Raw genomic sequence first — 25,225 nt, 5'->3', positions numbered from 1 at the left:
AAAAAACGCATGGCGAAAAAAAATTTTTTCCCGCGCGCGCGCGCCTTTTTATTTTTGGCGTTTATATTTCCCGCGCTCACCTCCTTGCTTCTTTTGATCGGTGACGTCAAAAATCAGGAAATTTAGAAGCTTTGTAGGCGACCTTTGTATAACATTTAATAACGACAATCGTAAAACATGTTTTTTAACGCAATTGCGAACGCACTACGGCCTTTCTTTTTGAAATACCGAAAATAAGATTTCGGTGTGATGTCGCTTCCTGGATTTGTATGCTCCCTCGGAAAACTTGGCGGCGCTCGAGCAGAGGATTATCGGCGAGTCGGGGACGAAACCGGTTCTTTTCCCGCGCCGGCACCCTTCTATCCCGCCTGCTCGCCTCCTCCTCGCTTCGGGCCGCGGTAGCAACGGCGCTTAGCTTCACAGCGTGGAGCGGAGGTCCGACAGAAAGTCAAGTCGCAGGAGACCGCAAAATGTGACTCACTGCACTGGCGCGGATCGCGCGGGAACTTCAAATTCGTCATTTGGAAATTGTTTTTTTAATTCAGAAATACTGAATTCCCAAGTTTCAAATTTTGAGGGTAATGTCCAGGCATCGTTTTCAATCGTTTCGGATAGTAAAATAAAATATGATTTTGATGTGTCAGTGCCCCTTTAAAGAAAGTGCGACCAGTGCCGTGGCTATTATGTAGGCTCTGTTATTCATTCGCTCATTTCCGAATCCCAAGTTCGCTTATGGTGAACTCCCCATATGGAGAATATGAATTCTCGTTAAATGATGCTTCGAAGGTGCGCCGCAGTATGTGACATTCAGAAATGTCACTATAGCAGAAGCGACCTCGTTTCTTTTTCTCTCCCAGAAATGTTTTATAGCATGTATCAGTAATGTCCTGCCCCTTGTAGTTGGACTACATAGAGTAATCCTATAATGTTGTTGTTTTTTGTGTTCGTTTTGTTCTGTTGCGCGCTAATAAACCATTCTGGTAAACCAGATTTGCGCAACTCTATAATTATGTTTGTCACTGACGTCGATTCAAATTATGCAGTGCGGAAATGTCTTCAAAAGTAACTTAATTACCTTTATAAGTATTTCTACTCTTCTCAAGATACTTTACAGTGAAAGTAACTTGAGTAGTATTTTAAATACTTTATGGTGGAGGCATCTAGTAACTTAACTTAAATACTTGTAGCGATATTTTGAACAACACTGGACCTCCGCAATTTCGCAACGTCCCTAGTTTTTAGAACAGAGCGCTGTCGTAGTTCAGCGACCCCAAATCGATTACGTCTTCTTCCGACAACAATCGCGTGACAAAGACGAGGACCTAGGTTTCTTTTTTATATTCACTGTGCTCAGTAGCCAGAAATTATGATTGAGTCTTACGACCTATATGTGTTGTCCGGAGAGGCACTTCGAGAAGCACATTACGATCGAACGTGTACGTAGCCCCTACAGAGTAGAAGCGTATGCGAACAAATGGTCCCTGCAGGCGCAGGATATTGAACTCAGGGGCTGATTTGATTTCTTTAGCTTGGCGGTTGGACACAGACGTGTTTTACCGCACTGGTAGCGAAATGAGGGCCTCTGAAGCCTTGTCAAGAATAGCGAACACGCACATAGTTTGAAAGAGCTTATAGGTCTCCGCAAAGGGTCGATATGCAGAACAGCTGGCGGTCTTTGATATCTGCCGGAGCCACATTGGTAAGAACAATAGCGTTTTGAACAGACTCTGCATATACCTCTTTAGTGTACTGTAATTTTTAGCGGTTTTTTGAGCGATTATGTTTGACAAATGATGGATGGGTGGCGTTATTTCAGACGCGTAAGATTATGATTCTGTTGGACGTTTGTACAAAGTTCAATGGCGGCATAATGTGTCAGTCCCTAACAAAAGTTATTTCTTACTTGACAGAGTTCATCTGCAAGCCTTGAAAGAGGTTTCAGTAGAATGAACAGTCGCATTGAATGCCAACTATTGTAAAGAAACGCGTGCGCGAACCTGGACTCTTTAAGACCCCGTCAAGCTGGCTCGTCAAATTTTTAAAGGTTGGACAATCTCTTTGCGGTTGGCAAAATTATAACCACGGCACTTAGACCTTATATCATAATTACTAAGCGTTGTTTCCACCGTTTGTATTAAAAATTCTAAAAAGAACTTTGAAAATTAAAAAAATGCCTGCCACTATTTTATTACTTCTTTCGCTCTACACTACACTATTACTTCTTTCACTCTACACTACTTCTGAGATGTGCCGTAAAACCTTCATTTTAGTACAAAAATGCCACACACGAGTTGCGATGTTCCGCACCTGGGACAGTGCTAACGAACCGGAACACAAACCAACACACCAACACATTACTTCCGGTGATGCAATGCTAGATATAGAGTTCTAAACTAGCAATGTGGTGAGCCAAAGCGTTCCTCAGGACATCGCCCAAGAACACTGTTACTCAGAAAATAATATTGGTATCAGTATATTAGATAACTTGAAAAAGTAAAGCCAAATGTTAATAAGACACAGCGGCTCTACCTTGATTTCTTTGGTTATCTGTACGCTAATAGATGCAATGATTACGAGAGCGTAACTCCACAAGTGCCATAGGTTCCACAAGCCCTCGCTCAGACATTTAGGCCATTTAAAGACAAGTGTTCGGTGACCCGTCACATTCGTAATAATACACATGCTCTCTTCAACTCGAGCTCTGCCCGAACGAAGCTATGTAGACCGGGTTCTGCTTTGTATTTGTTTGGGACGCTTTAATTTATTGCTGTTATCCCACAAAAGACGTAAGATGTGTTTTCCCTCGGGTCACATATCGGCGTTTCGAAAACTATGAAGTCATTCCTTACAAAATACTGTCTTCTAACATGCAATGCCGATTTCTTTTAAGACATTGTTTTTAAACGATATAGTGCCTGGGAACTTGTGAATACACAAAACAAATGGCAGATATTGTTAAAGTAGGGCTCAAAAGGGATATAAAAGGGCCGCAGCAATAAGACAAGCTGGACCAAGGAGCTGAAACAGGCGCCAAAACAGCGCGAAAAAAAAAATCTAGACGGTACTACTCACCCTCGCACTTTGGCGGAGTGCCGCTCCAGCGTCCTTCAAGACCGCAGGTGCGAACACGCACCCCGGTGAGTCTGTAGCCGGCGCTGCAGCCGTGCACGATCCTGCTGCCCAGGAACGTCGTGCCGTTCTCGTACGCCACTTCCCCTTTCAGGATCGGAGGGACCCGGCCGCAGTCCACGACTGCTCCGAGAAAATCGAAAGGCGCACAAACATCTTCGACCCTTGTCGGTGACTATAGTGAAGCTGTTCCCCTTCACTTTAGATAACTCAAGAAACGCAGGGCGTAGCGAATGCCAGTTTTCTTAGTGCATAGCTCCTCTATACTCACAAAGCCTGGCAGTTCGACAACAGGGCCATAGAGTGCCCCGTCAAAGATTTGGAGCGCGAGGATCTGGTAGCACACAGCATCAAGGAGCCATTTCTCGGGGAAGCTGGACGTCAGCGCACAGCTTTTGCAGCGGCGAGGACCCGAAACACACTTCTTCGCTCGGGAGAAGTGTGTTTCGGTCTCTCGCCGCAGCCGGGCGCCAGTCACGTGGCTATCCTCTCATTCGTTGTCTGCCGCTCCACCTTTTCCATTTCGGCGGCCGCTTCTCGTGGCGATCTTACAGTCTCTGTCAGTAAATAGAAAGCTATGACTGGAGTCGTGAATACTTCGGTACCTTGTTGTTTTTTTCATCCATTTGACTGAAAGTCAAATATGCCAGCTCTCCGTCCCTAACCCATAAACCCTAACGTAACCTCGTGACTTTAAGGCGAGTCTCCGCGCTCAAGACGACCGCAGGCAGATTACGCTTCGTAGGCACACGGCTTGCAGCCCGCAGCAAAAGTCACTGTCACGATGAAACTGGTGAGGCGTCTCTTTGTGATGCCCGGCCACCCGCGCCCGCTCATTGCCTTGTACCATGCCTTGGCTGCGTGTCATGTTGGAGGCTCGCTTGACTCCCAAGCGTATTATACATGGTGGGAAGCCCGTACTGGAGGCGGGAAAACTGAAGAACAACCGTGGCCGTTCTCCTCCATTCAGTACCTTCGGCTCTGAGTCGGAAAGAAAATGGGTGGGTCCTAGCTCCTTACATGAGCAGGTGGGTGCCGATCCGGACCAGGTTCCATCCCGGAGGCACGTCCTGGTCTCATGCCCCGCCATGACGTGTCCCGGGTGACACTTGTAGTGGACTGTATCGTGCACCTGGAAGTCCTCCTCCACCACGTAGCCTCCTAGAGGAATCTCCGGTTCCCCACACGAAATCACTGGACGAGGAGTAAAAAAAAATTAACGCAAAATTTATTTCACTAGTTGACAAAATAATCTCATTACTATGAAATGTAAACAGGAGCAACACGAGACAAATACGTTTTTGTTATCCTTAGCATCAATCAGAGTAAAAGTTCCAACATATTCCGCCCGTCACCCAGACTTCTGTGTAAAACCTCGCGTTCAGACTATGGCCTTCAAAGGATTAAACGGGCCTTGCCAGCCTTATTAAACACACTTGTTTGTCCATTCAGATATAGATAGAAGGTCATATATTACTCGTGAACATCGGAATTACTTTCTTCCAAAATCGTCATAACGCTGTTTTTTTTTTTTTTTCTTTATGTACATATATCACTGCGTTATTTGATTACTGTTATGTAACTTGTATTACTGCTCTTGAAATGTTGTATGTATATTGTGTTATTTCGAGTATTATATAATTTATTGTCTATGGTAATCTTTAGAACTGCTGTGTGACTGTAAGGGGGCTGAGGAGGCGTACAGCTGCTTTAACGGCTTTTTTCCTCAGCTCCCACCACACTTAAAGGGGCCCTGCAATCATATTCAAGCGTCTACCTTTTTTGCGGTTTCCACGTCTCTTGGGGTTGGGGCAAGCCAGCGGGCACGGAGAGAGTAACTAAATATCAGTGCGTCATATTTTAACCGGACGACGCGGAAACCTCCTCCCCCGACGAAGGCGACCCGCGGTACCGAAAGCGCGCAAAATGTGACGTCTTTGGTCCTGGGCTTGTCACTGGTCAAAGCCGCTAAGAGCTTTTTTTTAGTCGAGATACAAAATATACGTGTCGCGAACCGTTTCAATTATGTATGAAAGTAGTTTTGGTTCACTATTTTAGATCAGAAAAGAAACAAATGCAGTTTAGAAAGTACGGAAACGAGAAATGACCCGTCGACATACCCGCCACCAAGCGGCAGAAAAAAACTGCGCATACTAGAAAAGGGTAGTGGAATGAGGCTACGACAAACGAGGAGAGTAGAAAGGTCCCGGATGTACGCGGCGGCGCTGTGGTCGTATACCGGCTCAAGAATCCGACCGGTTCCGAGCGTTCCGAAGGCCTTCGGCGCGGGCACTGTTGGCGATTTGGCCATTTGGCGGTGCGTCAGCGCGAAGTGGCTCCCGTTCTGAACTGAACTTTACCCCGTGTTTGCTGTCGTTTGTGGCCAATGAAATGTTATGCCGAATTAGTGTTTAGTCGCGCTGCAAATGCAATACGAGCTGCCCTGGCCGCCCGCTTCATACAGCCTATCCAACACGTGCTTTAGTGGCGCCCTCTCGAGCCGTCGACACGGAGTGCGGCAGCCGTTTGCGCTCGATGAGCTCACTACACCTCCTCTAGTTCACGGCCACTCAAGGCAGGACCTACGACGTCATGAAGGAGGTTATTTTTTGCTTGTTTTTGTAATTCTAATTTGCCTATAACTTTTAAAATAAAGCGAAATTTGAGAAAAGAAAAGTTGGATTAAGTTACTACGATCAGTACGCTCAGGTTCAGTGCAAATTAAAAACCAGTCAAAAAGTCATTGCAGGGCCCCTTTAAAGGTAAATGAAGCTTATTATTATTATTTTAAACAAAAATTACATTAAAAACCTTTATATTTGAGCAACACATTCTATAAGTCAGAATCAACGTAAGAAAGCTAATGCGAGGGGGAAAATTGTGGAAACTAGGAAAGCTAAAGAAGAGAGGAGTGACCTCCTTTCCACAATGGTTTTTCTCGGGCCCGCCGTCGTCCACTTAGCACAATCATTCTTACGTTGCGTCTGACTAGAGTGACGCTTTCGAGCGTTTCACAAACTTTACAGTAACAAAAATTCTGGCAGCTCGGCGAATTATGAGGCTGACACAAGTTTAGACATTAAAAAGACAGTCAGCGCTTTGTTATTGAGCATGATGTTTCACCATACCCAGTGCCACATCCCCTACCGCGTTTTCAGGCCTGAGCGTATTTTCAGTCTTGTTATTCGTCAAACTTCCTGTGTAGATTGCAGCGATTCGGTCTTTCATGTCTTTTGCTGAAAAGTAGACACTCGGAGATAGGGCTTTATAGCAGCAAGTGCTTGTGCCTCTCTTCGGTGGGAATTGTATACCTTTCTCGTTTAGCCTCGCACCTAGTCACGTCGTCCCTCTATCCGGTAGGCGTTCCGAACAAAAAGGAAGAGATTACAACCCTGAACAAGTAAAAAAAAAGTATAGAAGGGTCATAACAAGAACGACTAACGGTCGTTCTTGGTCTCGAGGCGAAAAGAAAGCGATGTTCTCACGCATACCGGAAGTTCCAGAATTGAAGGTGGTGGCGCCCACGTAGAGAAGCTGTATACAAACTCGACGCCCTATCTCGGATGGCGCGCCTGTGATAAGGTGGGCTATGTCTTGATAAGGTGGGCTATGTCTTGTTTTTTTTTTTGTAGGCTAAGAAAGAGAAGCGCGCAAAGCGTACCATGTAGCAAACAGCTTAATTGGGTGCTTCTCAATTTTCTCTACAACTTTCCAATTCACACCTTGGCCCTTCAATTGAATAATCAAAAAATTGTCTCATTAGTCTTAATTAATTAAATAACTAGGCCCACTGAACAAGATGGTGCATTTCCGTAAGACCCTGGCTAACAACATACAAACACTCCCGCTAAGCGCTCCGTTTTTTGTTTTTTTTTTATTATTGTTTTAAGTGTGGGATATGTTATCTGGGACCCCCTGTATAAAGTATATGAGCCCATAGGACCCATTCCAAACGAACATAAAAATTACACCACGACGGGAATCGAACCCGTGACCAAATGATTGTTAGCCGGTTACCACAGACCTAAGTGGCGTAGGTGTTCGGAGAGCAACTACGCTCCAAACCAACGCGTTTTTGTGCGCGCGTGGGCCACGCGGCTCCCGGAAATTGCATATCTCGTGAGGTCGCGCTGATTCCTTGCGCCTTCCGGGCGCCATGAGAAAGTTGGATGATATCAACCTTTTCTGAACGCGCGCGAAAACGCGCTGTGCCGTAGTGGGGTGCTCCACTCCCGGCCAATCGGTGGGGGGCACTAGTTCCGGCTCCGCGTTTCTTCGCCGTCTGGCGCAGATGCTCTTCGCTCGCCCGAAGACGCACAGTCTTAACCAACGCGCATGGTTGTGGCTCAGAAAGCGCACCGGAAACAGAAAAAACTTCACGAAGTACGCAATTTCCGGGAAGCGCACGGCCTAGGCGCGCAAAAAAAAGAAAAGAAAACGGTTGGTTTGGATCGCGCTTTAAAGTGATACTAAACCGAAATTTCGATTTCGTAAAATAGGCCCGAAGAAGCGTTGAACGGGACGCTGCGAACTCCAAAACATCACCTATAGATCGTTATCTCAAACGGATGGCCGTACTTTTGAAAAAGAAGGGCGCGATCAAGCGACGTCTTTGACGTCATTGTCCCCCGGGAGAATTTGAGAATGAGGGGAGGCGGACTCGCTTCCCTCCTCCTCGCTTCGGTTCACCAGCTCGACGGGACGTAGCGAGGAGGAGAGGGAATAGGAATCGTGACGTGACTTGTCTCGTCGGACTCGTCGACCATGTTCAATCGCGCACTTATTTTCCAAAAATACGGCGATCCGTTCGAGATATCGCTGTATGTGCGATGTTTTGGGGGTTTGCAGCGTCCCACCTATCCGAAATTTCGGTTCAGTACCTCCTTAAGGAACCGCTGCCCCCCCCCCCCCCCCCCCCCCAAGTACGTTGCTTTCACTCAACACAGTCTGTTTCCCGGTCTTTTTCAACATAATCGAGCTTGTTTATTTTTTTTAAGACCCACTAACGTCCGAACAATGCGACTCAAGTCCTTATTTCGAGATATTCATTCAATTCGCAATTTGATTTGCGCCGAAAAATTTCCTAACCTAATCGCTCCTGCAAATTCCATTGTCAACCCCCCCCCCCCCCCTCCCCTTTTTTTCCCCTCAATAGGCATTAAAAATGCTACTATTCTTCTGATGGTCGTTTCTTCTCTTCGCAGTTTGCTTTCCAGCCAAGAGATCGCATTGAAAGCCCGTGGGCCAAAAATACAAAGTATCTTGTTTTTCTTTTTCTTTTTGTATCTAAATACACTTTTTTGTGGACGTAGGAATATAAAGAACAAACATTAATGAGGACCGCACACGAGAAACAAGATAATACGAGTCGAGCCAGTACTATACTTTCGTTAGGCTATCAAAACACTCGTATCATTAATGAGTTTGCGGAACGCGGTGGAGGTACGTAACATCTCATTTCCTCGAGCCCTGGTGATTACAAATGTGGGGCTGTCTCCATGCTTCGCTCAACGCTGCGTAAGTATACTAAAGCATATAGTTCAATTTCCGGTCCTCATTGTGCACAAAGAGGGCCGGAAATTGAACTATATACCCACGTGGACAACACTAAGCTACAATGTACACCGATGCTTTTAGGATCAATTTGTTCTATAATTTGTTTTACTTGTGGTCGGGGCTCATCGTAAGATTGCTTATTTGAGTCCGAGTAAACACTTGCGCATTGGTAGAACCTCGATATAAACTACGCTTTAAACTTGCTTCAGCCATCCTGGTTCATAGAATCAATGTTGCCAGCTATTCCAAGTTTTATATGAAGCCCCGAGAAACTTTTCTCCGTTCTCTAAAATCATTAAAACAGTCCGCGATAAAGAAAAACGCAGTCGCCTGAGGTTCCTTACAATGTACTTAAAACTCTGGCAGTCGCTCTTTTTGAACTTCAACGTTGACCCATGTCGTCTACTTTTTTGTACTATAAAAAGAAATTAAAAAAAAAACGGTGCGCTTGAAAGGCAATTGGGCAAACAGAGTGCCGATGCTCTCAGCTTAGCTTAGTGGCCCTATGTGCGCACGAGAAAACAAGATGGCCCCCCAAGCGCCAATTTCCGCCTTCGTCGTCGTACGCGCATCATCTAAAACAACGTCGTATAGCTGCCAAGACTCATTTCGTCCGAGACTCCATCCGATGTTTTGTAGCTTTTAATATATATATATATATAGTGTATATATATATTCTCTCTGGGTGGTGGTACTCCAACAAAAAGGCGAACCAGACGACGGTGCGTCTCGTTCGCTTTTTGAACTCTGAGAATCCGTCGATGCTGCACACGCAGCCGATATGGGGAGCGGGAAGGTGCGTCCCCGTCAGATATATGTGCGTTCGCACACTTACATATAGGATGTGCGTGGTTAAGTTGGACCTACTCGCTTCGTGATTGGTCCTTCGGAGTTCCTATCGGCTAATGTCGCGATCTCATTGGCGGAGGAGAGATAATTAGATGTCCGGGACTCGACACGACCGGTGTCTCTTGGGCTGTCGTTAACCATACGCGTCGGTGAGTCCAACTGCAAGATAATTAAGCCTGCAAGCGACAGACCGTAAGAGCAAAAACCAAAACTTCCTTCGTGATTTTTTTTAAAATTATTTTAAGCATATTTGGTCTCGTTACAACCATAAAATATTTTCGTCCCGGCTTCCTTTCCCTTCCCTGTCTCGAATTTCACAGCTCAGCCGTGTCATCCGTTTTCAGAAAGAATCCTTGTTTTCTTTCTGGCACGTTTTTTTTTTTTTTTTTAGTTTCTATTTTTTTTAACCCCTATCCTCCTTTCAATACAATTTTGTACCTTCAGAATATCTTATTTTGCTTTCATTTTGTCTCTTTTTCTAAAACACCAAGTGTTGTGCGGGCTTACGTTTTTCCCTTATGTTTTCTTTTCCCTGTATTTCAGTTTTTTGCCTTCTCTCTTTCCCTCCCTCGTTGTCAGCTGGATTTTTTTTCTCTCTTCCTCAACCGTCTCTCTTTAGCCCTCTTTCCTTTTTCCCTATTCCACCGTATCCGCCGACTCAATAATGAACCTCCACTTTGTTACGTCTCGGCCAGACTTGTGCTCGTTACTTGATGAAGCGTAGTGTCTAGAGTACCGTCCGACGGCACTCTTGTAGAGCGTTCAAGTGTCGTCCGACGGTACTCCACTCACGCGTTCAAGTGCTGTCCGAAAGTCCCGTATAAAACGAGTTCTCGAAACGCATTTTTTGAAGCGTAGTGTAGCATAGTGGTAAGATGTCTGTCTCATAAGCAAGCGATCCACAGTTTCGATCTTCAGTGCGGGCATACTTTTTTGTTTTTGTTTTCTCGCGATCATTTTATTTTGCCGACGCATTTGCCGATATATACATTTATTTTTTTTATTTTTTTATTTTTTTTTTTTTTACTATTAACACAGAAAAAAACGAATGTTTGTCACCGAAATTTCGGTGACCGAAATGGTATGGGACTTCGTTTCCGGAGGTGCATGGGGTACAGCGGGGCTTGGTTTGCCGGCTGGACGCCGCGAAGCGGCGTGTACGACGGGGTCAAATAGGCCAATAGTTTTGTAATGAGCAGCCGCATACTGTCGCCGCGAAGCGGCGTGAACGCAGGCGGAGAGGGGTGGCTTAACGAGCTCCCCAGTGATACACGCGCCGTCCGACTCTCTTTCGGACGGCACTTGTGGGTGCGATTGGAATGCCGTCGGACGGCACTGTAGACACAGCCTTCTTGAAAAATGTAATGGATTACAATTACAAATTACCGAGCCTCGAATGTAATAGATTACCATTACGAATTACTTTCGCTGAAAAGTAACTGATTACTTTACTCGTAACGTCACAAATTACTTTCACGTTACTTTTTTCCGTACACTTATTCAAAAACAATAAAAAAATTGATATTTTTCAAAAATGTTTTTTTAACACTACTTTTCGTTTCTCATACACCCGTATTGGTACTCCTTGTAAAAATGAAATATTTTATTTAAGAGAAAGAGTGTAGGTGCGCTTCGTTAACCTGTAAACTGACAAGGCACCGAAAGCTGCAACCACACCCGCCATCACGCTAGCTTACGGCCTCCTGAAATGATCCCTGGAATTCTGCGGAGAAATCTAGCGGTACGCATGCTCACTAGCGGCGTCTACCTCCTCTACGAGTTTCGGAGCTAAAGAAGCGACCTACGAAAGCTCCCTTTTGACTCGGGTGTTTCGCCTGTTATTCACAAGAAAAGAAAAAAACTTGGTTGTAACGTTACAATGTATAGCCCAATGCAGAATGCAGGCGTCCCACTTAACCTTGATTTGTTTCCGTAGATTAGAGTCTGTTGTTCTTGTTGAACGTGCTCTCTTTATGCTACTGAATGTTTTGCTCGTATTATTCCAGTTACTGTATTAAGCTCATTTTAAAAACAAAAGTAACGAGTAATTAAAGTAATCCGTCACCAATATTTTTTAACGAAATTACATTGCAAATTACTCCCGAAAAAAAGCAACGTGGCAATTACAAAACTAATAAAAAAAGTTACGGATTACAAGTAATCCGTTACTTGCAGCGGATTACTTGCCAAGTCTGGTCTCGGCGTGGTGGTGGCGCGGCGGGCGCACTTCCGGTCTGGGACGGTGGGCGGAAGTCACCATGCGGGACGGGCATTTATGTGTTACTTCGGAAGAAACCAGACAAAAAACCTGCCTTCTCGTCAGAACACCGCGATTTAAGCTGTACCAAAAAGAGTCGCGAAAAGTTTGAAGGTCAAATTTCATGTGGTTTCTGCCTGCTTAGTTCTTCCGAGAAAGTGAATAGGGGCCGCAAGAAAGAAAAATCGCACGCCGTCGGACCACGATTGCTTGTGCTGGAGGCACTTTAGGTTGAATTCACGGATACTCGTGGTCGTCAGAATTATTTGTTTTGTTCCAACATGAGCGCGCAAAAACCGCGAAGTTGTACGGACCATCCGCGCAATAAGTTCAGTCCGTCTTCGAGTTCAAACGGCCGCCTGATCGTTTCAACAGTCGTCTACTCTTTCAAACGTTTCTGCTTGTTGTCGTCTGCTCGTACAAACGACAGCACCCCCTAGACCGAACGTTGACCCGGGAATCGCTATAAGAAGTAACTGCAGGCCTCAATACCTTTGAGTTTGAAGGTGGGTTGGGTTAAGTAGGCTCCGTGTAAGCAGTAGATACAAGGAGATGTTGATCATTGTTACCAGTGGCCATCACCGATTTGTTATGCCTGATTCACCTGGTTCGGTTCTGCTTGCGATTTTCGGTATCGACGTCGACCATCTCAGCTCCCGTTTAAGGCGTGTTTCAGGGCGTCTTCGCAAATTCTAATGTAACCAGAAAGATACCGCGAATAACGCCCTGGCGGTAGTCGCGAGAAACAAAATTAATAAGTGCGTCGGAGTAACTCTCGGTGACTGAAAATATAGTGCACGTGATTTTTTGATCACGATCATGCAAAATCAATTTCTAGGAGAGCGAACGACGCAATCTGTACGCCATGCGCCGAGGGCAGAGAAAGTGCCGTCCGAGCGCTCAGATTCCGACCGAGCAAAAATGAGTTCGAGCGGCACATTCGCTTCTTATATCTTTTTGCATGATCATAATTGAAGCATCACGTGCGCTGTATTTTCTATCATGAAGAGTTACTTCATTTAACTTTTACGCACTTATTAAACTTGTTTCTCGCTACCATCATCTTGGGGATTATAATCGGCTTCTGGTTGACAAAGAGAGCACGTCACGAATTCTATCTGCGTCTCAGTGCACGCACTGGCTGCTCGCGCCTCCCATTGACCAAACTCTCTTTATATGTGGCTCTGGCGATAAACCAATCTGTCTAGCAAAATATTTGTCTTTCGACCCTTGTTTGCTCAGCCGACTCATTACCACGGGGGAACGGCACACATACGGAGTTGTAAATATATGGTCATCATTAATTTTCATGATCCTCTCTGCTGGGTGAACCTAATTGCGTTACAAACATTAGTATGTTCCTTGTAAGGCGCAGTGCTTCAGGAAATGTTAATGATCTCTCAAATTTATGAGTTTGCAACAAAAACAAACTTTGTTGATATGAGCATTGGTAGGTCCATCGGATGCTTAGACAAAAGGAACTCCTGAGGGTGAGTACACGTCTGCGTGTCCATGGCGTGCATGTGTGTGTGTGGGTTTATGTGTGCGTGCGCACGCACGGTTGTGTGTGTGTGTGTGTGTGTGATTGTGTCTGTGTGTGTGGGTGGGTGGGATACGCGCGCGTATGCATTTTCTCTTGTCCGTGCTCATGCGTGTGCTTGTGTATATGTTAGTGTATATTTGTAAATGTGTGTGTGCATATATCTCTGCGCACATGCGGGTGCAAGTTTGTTTGCATATGAGAGCATCTGCAGGTGTCAAAGGCAAAGCCCGAATACAACGTGTTTTTATATTCTAAACTATCCCAAACATGGTTACATATACTCCTTTTGTTTCGGCCATTATCTACCACTTCGAAATGGTTTGGACTCGACATAATTGGCAGTTTTAGCGAGTCCTTTTTGGAGCAGATGGTCCTGAAATCATGATCGGTGCAGCTGGTCCGTTCCACGAAACCGTACGCGAAATTTAACATGCTTCAGCGAATCGTAAGACGGGCGCAGCCATGTAAACGATGAGGATGATTTCGTTTAACCGGCGGCGCCGTTTTCAACTGAAATGTGAAACATTCTGCAGCGTGCAAAACCGTGGCATCTCGTGTTTCCGGCGTACGACTGGTGTAAACAAGGCGGCCGACGTAACACTTACCGGTCGGAATTTCAAGAGCCGCGAACCTAAATAGGGTAAAAGGTGTCTCAACGACCGCAAAGGAAGGTTGGTGTGTCTCCGTCGTCTTGAACTCGAACGATCGTTCACGTTTTGTGCCGTCGAAGCAAATCATTTCGTCTGCTCGCGGTCGCCACGGTACCTTTCGGCAGCCCGCAGATCGCAAAAAATTACTACAGTGCGTAGTTTACAAAATTCATGATCGCTTACTACTGTGAGCCGTCCTCGAAATGATTTGTTTCAACTTCTCAAATGAAGCAGAATAACAAGATGGCAAATGATCTCCCAGTGTCCCAAAGCCTGACGCTCGGCTGGGGCGGCGGACAAACCGACCGCTTTCTTTTTTTTTTACCCGAGTCATAAACGGTGCTGGCAGCGTTCCGGTGACGACGCCTAGCGGCCCGAGTACGAGAAACGGAACAAAAAGAGCCTCCATCTTAACGACTCGCGCAGGCAGGCGATTGCGTTCGAAGTGGAAGCGACTGGCTAAAACGCCCCAATGACAAAAGCTGCACTTTCCAGGCGCTCTCGCGCTAACCTCCCTAAAGCAAACTATACTCATGCATCAGACGAAAGACACCTTGTTTGCTGCAGACACCACGAAACAATTATCTGCGGCCCATGCCTCAACCAGGCTGGAAGCATCTTTTCTTCCCACATTTGCGTGCTTCGAACATGCCTGTTGACGGTTTTTACTAGGCCAACGTGACAAGAGTTGTCACATGAGGAAGAAACCCATCTAAGACAATGTCTGCACACTGTCTTTTATATGATGTGAAAACCATCCGCAATGCAATCCTTTAGCATTTCGTTATCAAGGAAGGCCGTCCTCCACATTGGAATTCCGTTTTGATTCTACCGAGCTCGTCGGAGGCGAACGCAGTACAAAGGTGTACACTCACTGTCGCACGTTGGTTCCACGTCGCTCCACAGTCCCGTTTCGAGGCAACTTCTGGTGTCAACGCCGGAGAGGGTGAAGTTGTCGTGGCACGAGTACTTCACCACGCTCAGGAAAGTTGAGGTGCCGTTCACCAGCAGAACTTCGCCGTCGTCCAACGGCCTAGGTTCGCCGCAGTCGATATCTGTAAAGCGAGAAATAACCAGCTAAGGGTAAATTGGCAAAAATAACGGAGATCATGCAGGTGAGATGATGGCGATGTCTCGGGTTTTTAAGGTGTCCATATATTGGCATTTCACCTGCATTCTCTATTCACCGAAAAAAGAAGCCTAGATTTATTTGTATTTTTCACACAAGAGGGTAATCACAATTTATAATCATTTCTTTCCTTGACGACACGGTTGTGTATTATACCAGAAAGCGGCCACACATATGTGCATATAAAAAAAAAGCATAAACACAATATTAAAACGCTGATATCTATATTTATTAATTTATTTAAGCACTCCCAAACTTTTTTAAGCCCAGGGCAAGTTATATAAAGATACACCGATTGCACAATATACACAAATTGCATAAAAAATAATGTTTTAAGTTTTTGGAAGGCCTAGTTTGAAAAAGGGCTAGTGGCTGCTGCGAATATATTGGTACCATTTATATGAACAGTAGGTAAGATCACGTACTGGGTTAGCATCTTATAGCGAATGCTAATATAGACATTTGATAAGATGTGGAAATCAAATTTCACATAATTTACAACAATGGTCGAAACGAGGAAAACTAAGGTGAGGAGTTTATAGCGAAAATTCTCTGAGGTGGTGGTTGTACGTAAAACAACCATTCTGTCTGTTAGCCAGCTTGCCACGACTCTTTACATTTCGATTTGATCTAAACAGTACGTTTTAACTAGAAGGGACCGCAAACATCTCTACACGGCGAGAGTCTTTGTCGTCTGCACTTAATCCAGTGGCACGAACTGCAGATATTTTGCATCACCAGTTCTGAGGGGCCTGCGTGACCGTCGTCTATAGTTGAGACCCTCTGGTTTGTGACGTCAGAACGAGATTTCTGCTCCCAGTGATTAAATCTAAACCGAGCATTTCGATATACTAAATTTTGTTCACCGTTTTCAGCGTGTCATCTGCGCTGTGTTCCACGACTATGTGGTCACCGACAACCTGAGAAATGCGGGGTCGTGAATTATTGTGTGCAGACTTCTTGGTTTGTACTTAAACCTTCGACGTTTCTTTTTTTTTTTTTTGGCTAATAGTGAATTTTAGGGAACCGTTTTTGCAGTTCCCATATGGTACGATGGGTCTTCCGGCGACAACTGTGCATGTGCGAGTCTTCCGCGGTAGACATTGTTGTGGGCCTTATTGAAAAAATGTAACGAAACACGTTGCTCGTTACTTTCGAATATAGAAGTAACGCGTTACCGACCTACGTTACCTCAAAAGAAAAAGGCCGCGTTACCGTTACCGACAAAAAGTAGAGCGCGTTACTTTTGCGTTACTTTTTTTTTTTTAATTAGAAATTGACACATTTTACTGTTTTGATATTAGAAATGCGCTTGGGCGCCATATTTCAAGAAACATTATGTCCATGCGGAAACTCAACATAATTAACTTATATTATTTGTGGTTTCGCCTAAATACTCACAAGAACTCTACAAAAAAAGCTAAAAAGTAAAAAAAAATTCACATGATTTGGCGCCTAGACACACACACAAAAAAAAAATTTAAGTGTTATTTTTTAAGCCTTACGGAGAATATGTAACGCGTGAAGTAACTACGTTACCCGTTAGTTGAAATAAGTAACGTAAGTACGGTTACCCGTACGTATTTAGAAAATGTAACTAGAACGTCACTACGTTACCGAGAAAACTAACTCGTTACCGGTAATGGCTTTACTTGTAACTTGTTACCGCCAACACTGTCAGCACCATATGGGCTGTTCTTATCGGAGGGCCCATCGTGCCGTACCGGATATGCAAAAGCGGTTCCCCAAAACTTTATATTAGAAAGTTTTCTTGAACCGTTTTAGGGAACCGATTTTGCACATCCGGTATACCAAGGGCCCTCCGGTATGAACAGCCCATATGCTACCGCACAATTTTCGTACACGCGCAGTTGTTACTCGAGGGCCCATCGTACCCTATCGGATATACAGAAATTGTTCCCTAAAACTCTCTATTAGGCAATTTTAGGAAACCGTTTTTGCCCATCAGATACTGTACAATGGGCCCTCCGGTATGAACTGCGCATGCGCGAGGCTTCTGCGGTAGCACAAGCGCAATTTGTACCGCAGGGCCCATCACGCCCTATCAGATGAGCAAAAACGGTTATTTAAGACAGTTTACTATCAGAATCTTATCTGTTTTGGGGTGATAATAGAGAGTTTTAGGGAACCGTTTTTGAACATCCGATAAGGTACAATTGGCCCTCTGGTACGAAGTGCGCATGCGCCCTCTGGTACGAACTGCGCATGTGCAGTTTGTACCATCGCACCGTATCGAATGAGCGAAAACGGTTTGCTAAAACTTCCTAATGAGAGGCTCAGCGCTCGCAAGACCCTGGTCTTCATAAGCTCACGGTGGCTGTATAGTTTAACACATGCGAAGATTAAGCGACGCCACACGGATTATTTAAAGTTGTTAGGCGCAGAACCCGTACTTTGATGTAGCAACCTTTTAAAGATATTAAAGTGCAACCGGGCGATCATACAGCCAAAAACGTAGCAGGTATGTAGCACAGACGCTATGTACCGGACCCCCAGCCCCATGCAGTTAGCAAATGTTATTACAGCTGCTCATCGCCAACGCACGGTGTTACTATTGGCTCCGTAAAGATTCCTTCGTGTAAACCTGTGTTGCGCCCGTTACCGAAAATAAGTAACGAAATAGCGTTACTGGTTAGCTTGGAGACAAGCTAACGCGTTACAGAACGTCGTTACCATTTTGCAAATGTAACAAAATGCCGCTGTCGTTACTTGCCCTGAATAACGGACGTTACTTTTACGTTAGTATGTCATGACTTTGTGTTTTAATGTTAGCGTATGACAGCTGTTTATGATAAACCGCCTTTATAAACTTCGGCAACAATACACTTGTTCAGAGTGATTATTTGTTTATTTATTTGTACTCTGCAGCGCTGGAGCATTACAGCAGAGCAGTGAGATCACATTGCACGTTGCAAACTCACACAAACAGCGCAAGCCAGAAAAGAACAGTATAAACAAACAATTCAAAACAACACAAAATAAAAGATTTTGAAGTTTCAATAACGCCAAAAATACCAACAAAGAAATTCACATTGCATTAATCAGGTTAATAAAAGATTCACTGTCGGCAGGATGTGTAATATATATCCTTGAACACGTGACGCTTCGCGAGCGCGATTCAAAGAACCGAACCTTGGTCATGGCACCTGCCTGGGAAGAAGAAACCGCTCTAAAAAGAACGACCGGATGCACAACAAGTAACGGACGCAAAGTGGACCTATTCATGTAATCAAAGTTAATTCGGTATAATAAACATTATTTTATTCCTTCACAAACCAGCGTTGCATTTTCAATTAACGACACGTCAGCATCGGGCCACCGCTGACACACTTGGTTTGGTTCAAAGCGTGGGAACGTCGGCGCTTCCAAACTTTGCGTTCATCCTTTCTGTTGTTGACAGAACGAGAATTTATTCGTTATGAAGAAAAAGATGTGACCAGCTGGGGTAGCTAGGGACGTCGAGGTAAAATCCTTGGAGCGGCGGCAAAATCCTCCTGAACCGAAGTATCTTTCCAGCGAGACGGCTTCCTCTTCAGGGTACGGCGACGGTGATCTTAGCAGCTTCTATACAAAGACTGCACTGAGAACGCGTAGGGGTTTTTCGCAGCGATAATCTCGCACCTTTTGGGCCCGGTCGTGGGAGCGTTAAAAGTATATTTCGAAAGACTTTGAAAAGACGCCGTTTATAAATTGCTTTGTTGGGGCTTCTTTGCCACTTTTACGTGGTGTGCAGAATAAAAAGTATTGGTTTTCAAGGAATCATGCGGCCTTTTTTAATCAAAATTCACTAGTAATGGGCAACGCAAATTGATAGGAAAGACTGTCAAATAATAACGACATCACTAGCCATTCGAGATTCTAACGAGTACGTTAGTGAAAAAACTAACGCGTTACCAGTAACGTATAGATGGTTAAGCGTGTTGGTTTCTAATTTACGATAAGGAAAGAGGGACATTCAAGACAAACAGACCAAGAGAGGCTTTCGTCTTTCAACAAAACGCCTGCTTGTCTTCAATGTCCCTCTTTCCTTCTCGTAAATTACCAGTAACGTCGTTACTTGTAACCCGTCATTTCCAGCACTGCTGTAAACAAAACACCTGCTCAGCTTGTGCCGGTAGAGTTGCTTAACGTTGTTTGTCTAGCGTGGCGCAGACACGCGCACACAGGCTACGACTGGTGGCCGGAAACAGAGAAACGCGTACCGGGTGCCAAGAAAGCAATCTTCTGAGGGTGCGGAAGTACCTGCCGCCTCACCCATACGGAGCAGCATTCCCTAAGCGCTACAATATCCACTTCGTCTTTTTTATTATTATTTCCTTCTCGCTTTATCATTAACTTAGCTAGCTTTCGTTCTATACTCACAAATTCAGCGTCGGCGCTTTGCAGGTTGCTAACTTTTACGGCCCAGCTAGTCTCCGTTTCATCTTCGGATGGACCGCACCGAACTGTATACGAGCACTCCCAGCCATCCGAGCCCTGCGAACGCATTTTTCTTGGCCACGCGCCGCGCTCGTCGCGGCGGAGTCCCTCTCTCGCGGTGGGATACCGTTCACGGCGTTCCAGTCGTAAGGAGTGCAGGTTGGTTCGCTTAGCCAAAGTCTCGGCACGGCTCCGTTTGTTTCCGTTGATGTGGTCTACATTCCGCGCGTGTGTTAGGCTCCTCGGATTCGTTATTCGGGAGACAGTCGTAACTCTCTGGTATGCAAATGCGCCGTCTGTCGCCACCGTCGTCGCCTCCGTGCCGGGAAATTTCGGGTTGCTGCTACCAGCTTCTCTAGCTGGTCGTTTCCCCCAAAACACCTATCCACTTATAGACGATTTCTTTTATTTTTTCTTTCGGTACTTAAAAGTGCATTCAAATCGCCTGTCTCTCGGGGGTTTCGATTCCGACAAACTATATCGAAACGTTACTCGGAATTTACTCACGCTCTCGAAACGCACTTTCAGGAAATCTGGAGCGCCCACTTCCCCAAGAAGCGCTTGGGAAAGCCAATAAGTGCAATATACGCAAAGATTGGATTTCGCAAGTGCTTTACGAGAAAGTACACGCTCCAAATTTGCATACCTTTTTTTGCAAATTTAGAATGATCTTATGTTTATATAGTTGATGAGCCGAAATGCGCTATGGTTAGCGACCCACGCGCGCACTAAGAAGTGAGAGGAGGAAAAAGGGAGTAACGGCGCGTTTTCCTCCCCTCTACCCGCGTGCTCCCCAAGCGGACACGAGAGAAGGGAGGAAGGAGACGCTTTTCTCCTTCTCCAGCCAGACGGGAGAAAGTTCCGCCCTCTCGCCTCATCCTCTTTCGGTTTCGTTTTTTTTTTTTTTTTTTTCGAGGACGTCGAGCGCGTTGTTTAATAAACGACTTGAGTTGATTGAGCTTCAGCGGCAGTGAAGGGCGCCTGCCGTTCCGTCTCCTAGTCTAAACGTGCAAACCACCTCGATGGCATTGACGTGTTCCCCACTGATTTTGTCAGCGAGCAAACGAAGCCATTAGAAACAGTGTAGTTCCGGAACAGTGTCAGCAGCGCTACGTACTCTGGGCTAAGGTGGCCGCTTCTGGATTGCGGAAATGAACGACGTGTCGACGTCGTGGAGGTTAGAAAACATGGAGAGGGCATGACGTCAACCCCGTAGCTCCCGCGAGCCGTAGCCTATTGACGCTGGGCCCTTTCTCACGCTTTTTCACTCCCCCGCGTCAAACCAAAACAAGCCTCGCCAACTGGAGGACCCTATGCCGTGATGCTCGCGGTTGTTGATGGTTTACTGCGGTACTCGACGAGTCCGAATATGCGTCGCGTTCGGTTCTGATCGTCGTTGCTGCCAACTCGGCGATTATCGACGATCGTCGTTCTCTTCTGGGTCAACGAGCGAGACTTTCAGTGGGTACTCCGTTGTACACTCACGCAAAGCGTGTTCGCGATGAATTTGCTCATGCACGTCAAGTGGTGCTCGCGTTTGGTCGCATCGAAACTGAAGAACATCGAGACCCAATTTTGTCTGACCTCACATATGTACGACTGAACAAATAGATGTACCTAAATCAGAGCGGAACATGCGTGTGACTGTATAAAGACGTCGTGATTGGTGTAAAATATGTAATTCCGTTTTACACTGTCACTCTAAAAAAAGCCCGCGTGTCAACGTACCCTCACAACACTCGGAGAGCCAATCACCGCAACTTAAGGAGGCAGCTCAGCCAATGACGAGGCCGAAACATATAGTTAGAGCAAGAAGCGCAGTCTGAGTTGTGACATTAAGCAATGCAAGCGTGACGTTTTGCATTGCTTAATGTCACAACTCAGATTACGTTTTTTGCTCTTTTTATTAGGGGCAATTCCTTATTACGGGCGATTTCCACGAGCTCGTCCGTACTGTAACTGCACTGCTTGTTAATATACCGCGTTCCACTGAGGAAAGAGATATTTTAAGATCCGAGATCACTGCTTGAGGAAAGAGCCGTTCTCTGAGAAGATGCTCGCTAACTTAAGCGAGCATTCTACCATTGAAGACTTTAAACCAACGATGCACCGAGTGTGAAGATAGTTATATCAAACTGTTAAAATAAATTTTCCCGAATCAATCTGTTGATAGTATGCAAGCAACGTAGCCGCGTGCTTGTTAATTCCATGCTTCTGTCGTTACTGTTGTTATCGGTAGTGTGGTTGCTTCCGCTTCAAAGTTATTTCAGTCGCTAGTGGATGTCAAGAGGCTAGGGTGTCTGACCTAGCTCTGTCTAAAAGTTTCCTCTTAAATACGTAGTAAAATTACTGCGACTTCGGACCTCCCACCCTCCAAACCACGACACAGTAATATAAAGTATCGATCGCAACGCCAGTAACCCCTTCATTTAAGGGGGCTAGCGACATGACGATCCTCAGTCCTTCTCAAAACAATCAGTTCAATTTTCGTTTACTAAATTATGTTTTATATTTTCGCGGACTCTTTGTGAGCTGTGCAAGTGAAAAAATTGGGAAAACCTGGGATTCCACTAACAACACTTGCTTCATTGTGTAAGCATCCAAACTCGGGATTATTCGCTTTTGACGATTTCCACACGTCGTGAATCGATACTACCTCTCGCAAAACAACAAGCATTTTACATGAATAAAGCAACTCACCAGGAGTCAGGCTTTCCCCATCGAAATTCATGCTTCACAGCGAGAATCCAAAGCAGACAACACCGCGCAGTATCCATACACGTGAATGGTTACAATTTCGGCCGCACAGAGGTGACACGTCTCAATCTCGAGGTAAATAAAACAGAATAAGGATGGTAATGTGGGTTAGTTGGTTCATACTGACGAAAAGGCAAACAGCGCAGAAGAAACGGGGACTAAAGAAAGTGCAAACAGGAGAAGCCCTGACTCTCAACTGAACTTTAATCACATGAAAACCAAACAAAGAAAACAGCAACCCCGCACACGTCAATGATACATTCACCACGTGTCCAAAAAACCAACCTGTTTACTACTTAAGCCCAGTAACGTTTGGCTTACGCAGTTGGCGCCTGCTTTGATAATTGCATGCGCCTCTAAAATTTCATTGTTCACTCTGTTCCTTCCATTGCCAATGGTACCGGTCTTACACCGCTGTCAGACAGCGCTCTAAAGCTCCTTTTCGCTAAGCTCCATTATAAAATCAGCCAGTCAGCTCGCAATGTTGGGTGCGCACGTTGCCTACGGCGTGCGCTGGTTCGCCGATTTTATGAAGGAGCTTAGTGAAAAGGAGCTTGAGAACGCCGTCTGACACGGGTATTACTGAAGATAGGTTTGCACCCACATTCATGACAACGCAACGGCAGACGCCCCCCTACAGCCCCCACCACTGATCGCAACGACAAGTCATGCTCCCGCAGTTTGTGATTAACACATCTGCCCGTCTGACCGACGTAGGCTTTTCCACACGTTAGTGGAGTCGTGAACGCAACTCCCACCTTGCAAACAACATATTGATTTTCATGCTTCACCGAGCAAGCGGGGCATTTGTCCTTCTTATCGCGAACTCTCGCACAGTTGCGCCAGCTTACGCGGCGCGGAAAACACCAATGGCACATCGTGCCTCAAGGAAACTTTTTTCAAGTTGTGTGAAATTTTATTGAGATACAGTATTACGAGCGGTCTCTTATTTGGCCTTTCCCTCTAGGGACGGGGTTCCCCCTTGAGTTACTTTAGAAAAACCCTCCGCAACGCTCAATAAAACCGAAGTTTGGAAACCTGCCACTGTGAGTCTCTCAACCTGCCGGGAAAAACTATCGTTAACCACATGACGACATGACTTCTCGAGTGCAGCTTGTAGGCAAGACGAGGCAATGCTTCTCTTGACCAGCTTAGAGTGCGATGAATCATATGGAAGAAGACCCTTTTTGAACGTGGGTGATAAGACCGGCAAAGATGTTTAGCGGTGAGTTCTAATCTCAAACCCCAAAATTGTAGGTAAGCCCCATTCTGAAGTTCGTGGGTGAAAGTGAACCCCTCCGAATGATATGTGAAAACTTCTAAAACAGACCTCACGACATCTGCCTCACCAATGCCCTTCACTCTAATAAAGAAAACCGAAAAGTCATCCACGTAACGAAACACTTTACAAACGCGCTCGTCATCCAGTTTATCAGATAAAGCCCTATCGCACTTGGCTAAAAAAATATCACAAAGCACAGCCGCCACAGATGAACCAATACAAATTTCTTTTTTTGCGAATGCGTAAAGCCGTTAAATAGAATAAAAGTTGTCTCCTGATAAAACTTGAGCAGCTCTAGAAACACACCGCTAGCGTTCTGGAAGCCAATCTCGCCATTTCTTTCAGTATATTCATGTACCGAGACAAACAAAGCGTGATGAGGAAGGGAATGAAAAAGATCCTCAGCATGTATGGAAAAGCCCCCCACATCTCTGTGCGCACCAGTGCTAAGGTACTCTATGACACACTGCGAATGGCGCACCAAAAAAGGGATCAAAGGTCTCTAACCGACTTAAGTGCTCTTGCAGGAATCGACTGACCTGTCTCTGCCACTCCCCCTTCCCTGTAACTATCGTCCGCAGGGGTGCCTTCACTTTATGTGTCTTAACAGAAAAGAATACATCAAGGTTACCTTTCGTGGTCTTTCCAATTTTTTTTTTTCTTCCAGCTTGGACAGTTTTAATTCTTTGCACGCCTTGGCTGCCGCACATTTCACCCTTCTTGGCTTAAGATTGGTAATAAGTTATTTATAATCGCATCGTCAGCCTTGGTGTTCATGAGGTTCCAGGGTAGCACAACAAATCCTCCCTCCTTATCAGCCTGTAGCAAACTGATATCATTGTTTTGAAAACAGGTAACAACACGTTTTAGAGAACCCACCCCATTTGCAGACGGCCGTTTCGTTCCAGTGGTGGGAGCTGTAGGCGGGAATCTGCCACTGCATTGTCATGGATGTGGGTGTAAACCTATCTTCAGTGAGACTGGTATCATTGGCAATGAAAGGGACAGAGTGAACAGAGAAGTTTTAGAGGCGCATGCAATTATCAAAGCAGGCGCCAACTGCGTAAGCCAAACGTCACTGGGCTTAAGTAGTAAAGAGATTATTGTTTTGGACTCGTGGTGGAATGTATCATGTGACGTGGGCGGGGTTTCTCTTTTCTTTGTTTTGTTTTCATGTGATTAAAGTTCCGTTGAGAGTCAGCGCTTGTCCTGTTTGCACTTCCTTTAGTCCCCCGTCTCTTGTGCGCTTTTTGCCTTTTCGTCAGTAAATAGAGCAGCAAGGCGTCGATAGTAGAGCCACCAAATAATTCAGCTACGTTTTAGAGTAACGACTCGTCAATTCTCTTGTTACATAAAATGACTGTTGCCAATTATCTGGAGCAAAATTACTTATAGTAAGAAATTAAAAAAAAAAGCTTTTCCGAAAACAGTTTGTAACAGCAAAACTATCGCCTCAGATTCCTGACACCGTATCTAAATCTTAGGAAGTCAGATTTCTTAACGTGCGATCATTATCCCTATCTAACCACGTGACACTGAAGAGAGACAGAGAGAGGGTAGGTAGCACAGGTGCTTGGCCTGCCCTCGACTGCTTTCCTGCGTCTTATCCATCGCCCCTCTGGTCTGCAATAAA

General features: G+C 45.4%; 1 protein-coding gene across 1 annotated transcript in view; it reads right to left on the bottom strand.

The window, feature by feature from the left end:
- Positions 1-25,225, bottom strand: part of LOC8039312 (E-selectin) — a 67,842-nt gene that overhangs the window by 24,560 nt on the left and 18,057 nt on the right. The window contains exons 9-11 of the mRNA XM_029983846.4: positions 14,860-15,039; positions 4,150-4,323; positions 3,073-3,252 (exon numbers count right to left, since the gene is read on the bottom strand). Of these exons, the coding sequence (XP_029839706.4) occupies positions 3,073-3,252; positions 4,150-4,323; positions 14,860-15,039 (534 nt within the window). The remainder of the gene's footprint in view (positions 1-3,072; positions 3,253-4,149; positions 4,324-14,859; positions 15,040-25,225) is intronic.

The sequence above is a fragment of the Ixodes scapularis genome, unplaced genomic scaffold (genome assembly GCF_016920785.2).
Source record: "Ixodes scapularis isolate PalLabHiFi unplaced genomic scaffold, ASM1692078v2 PGA_scaffold8__174_contigs__length_109621045, whole genome shotgun sequence".
NCBI classification, from domain to species: Eukaryota; Metazoa; Arthropoda; class Arachnida; order Ixodida; family Ixodidae; genus Ixodes; species Ixodes scapularis.
Note: the sequence above shows the minus strand (reverse complement) of the source record. Positions and strands in the feature narration are given on the sequence as shown.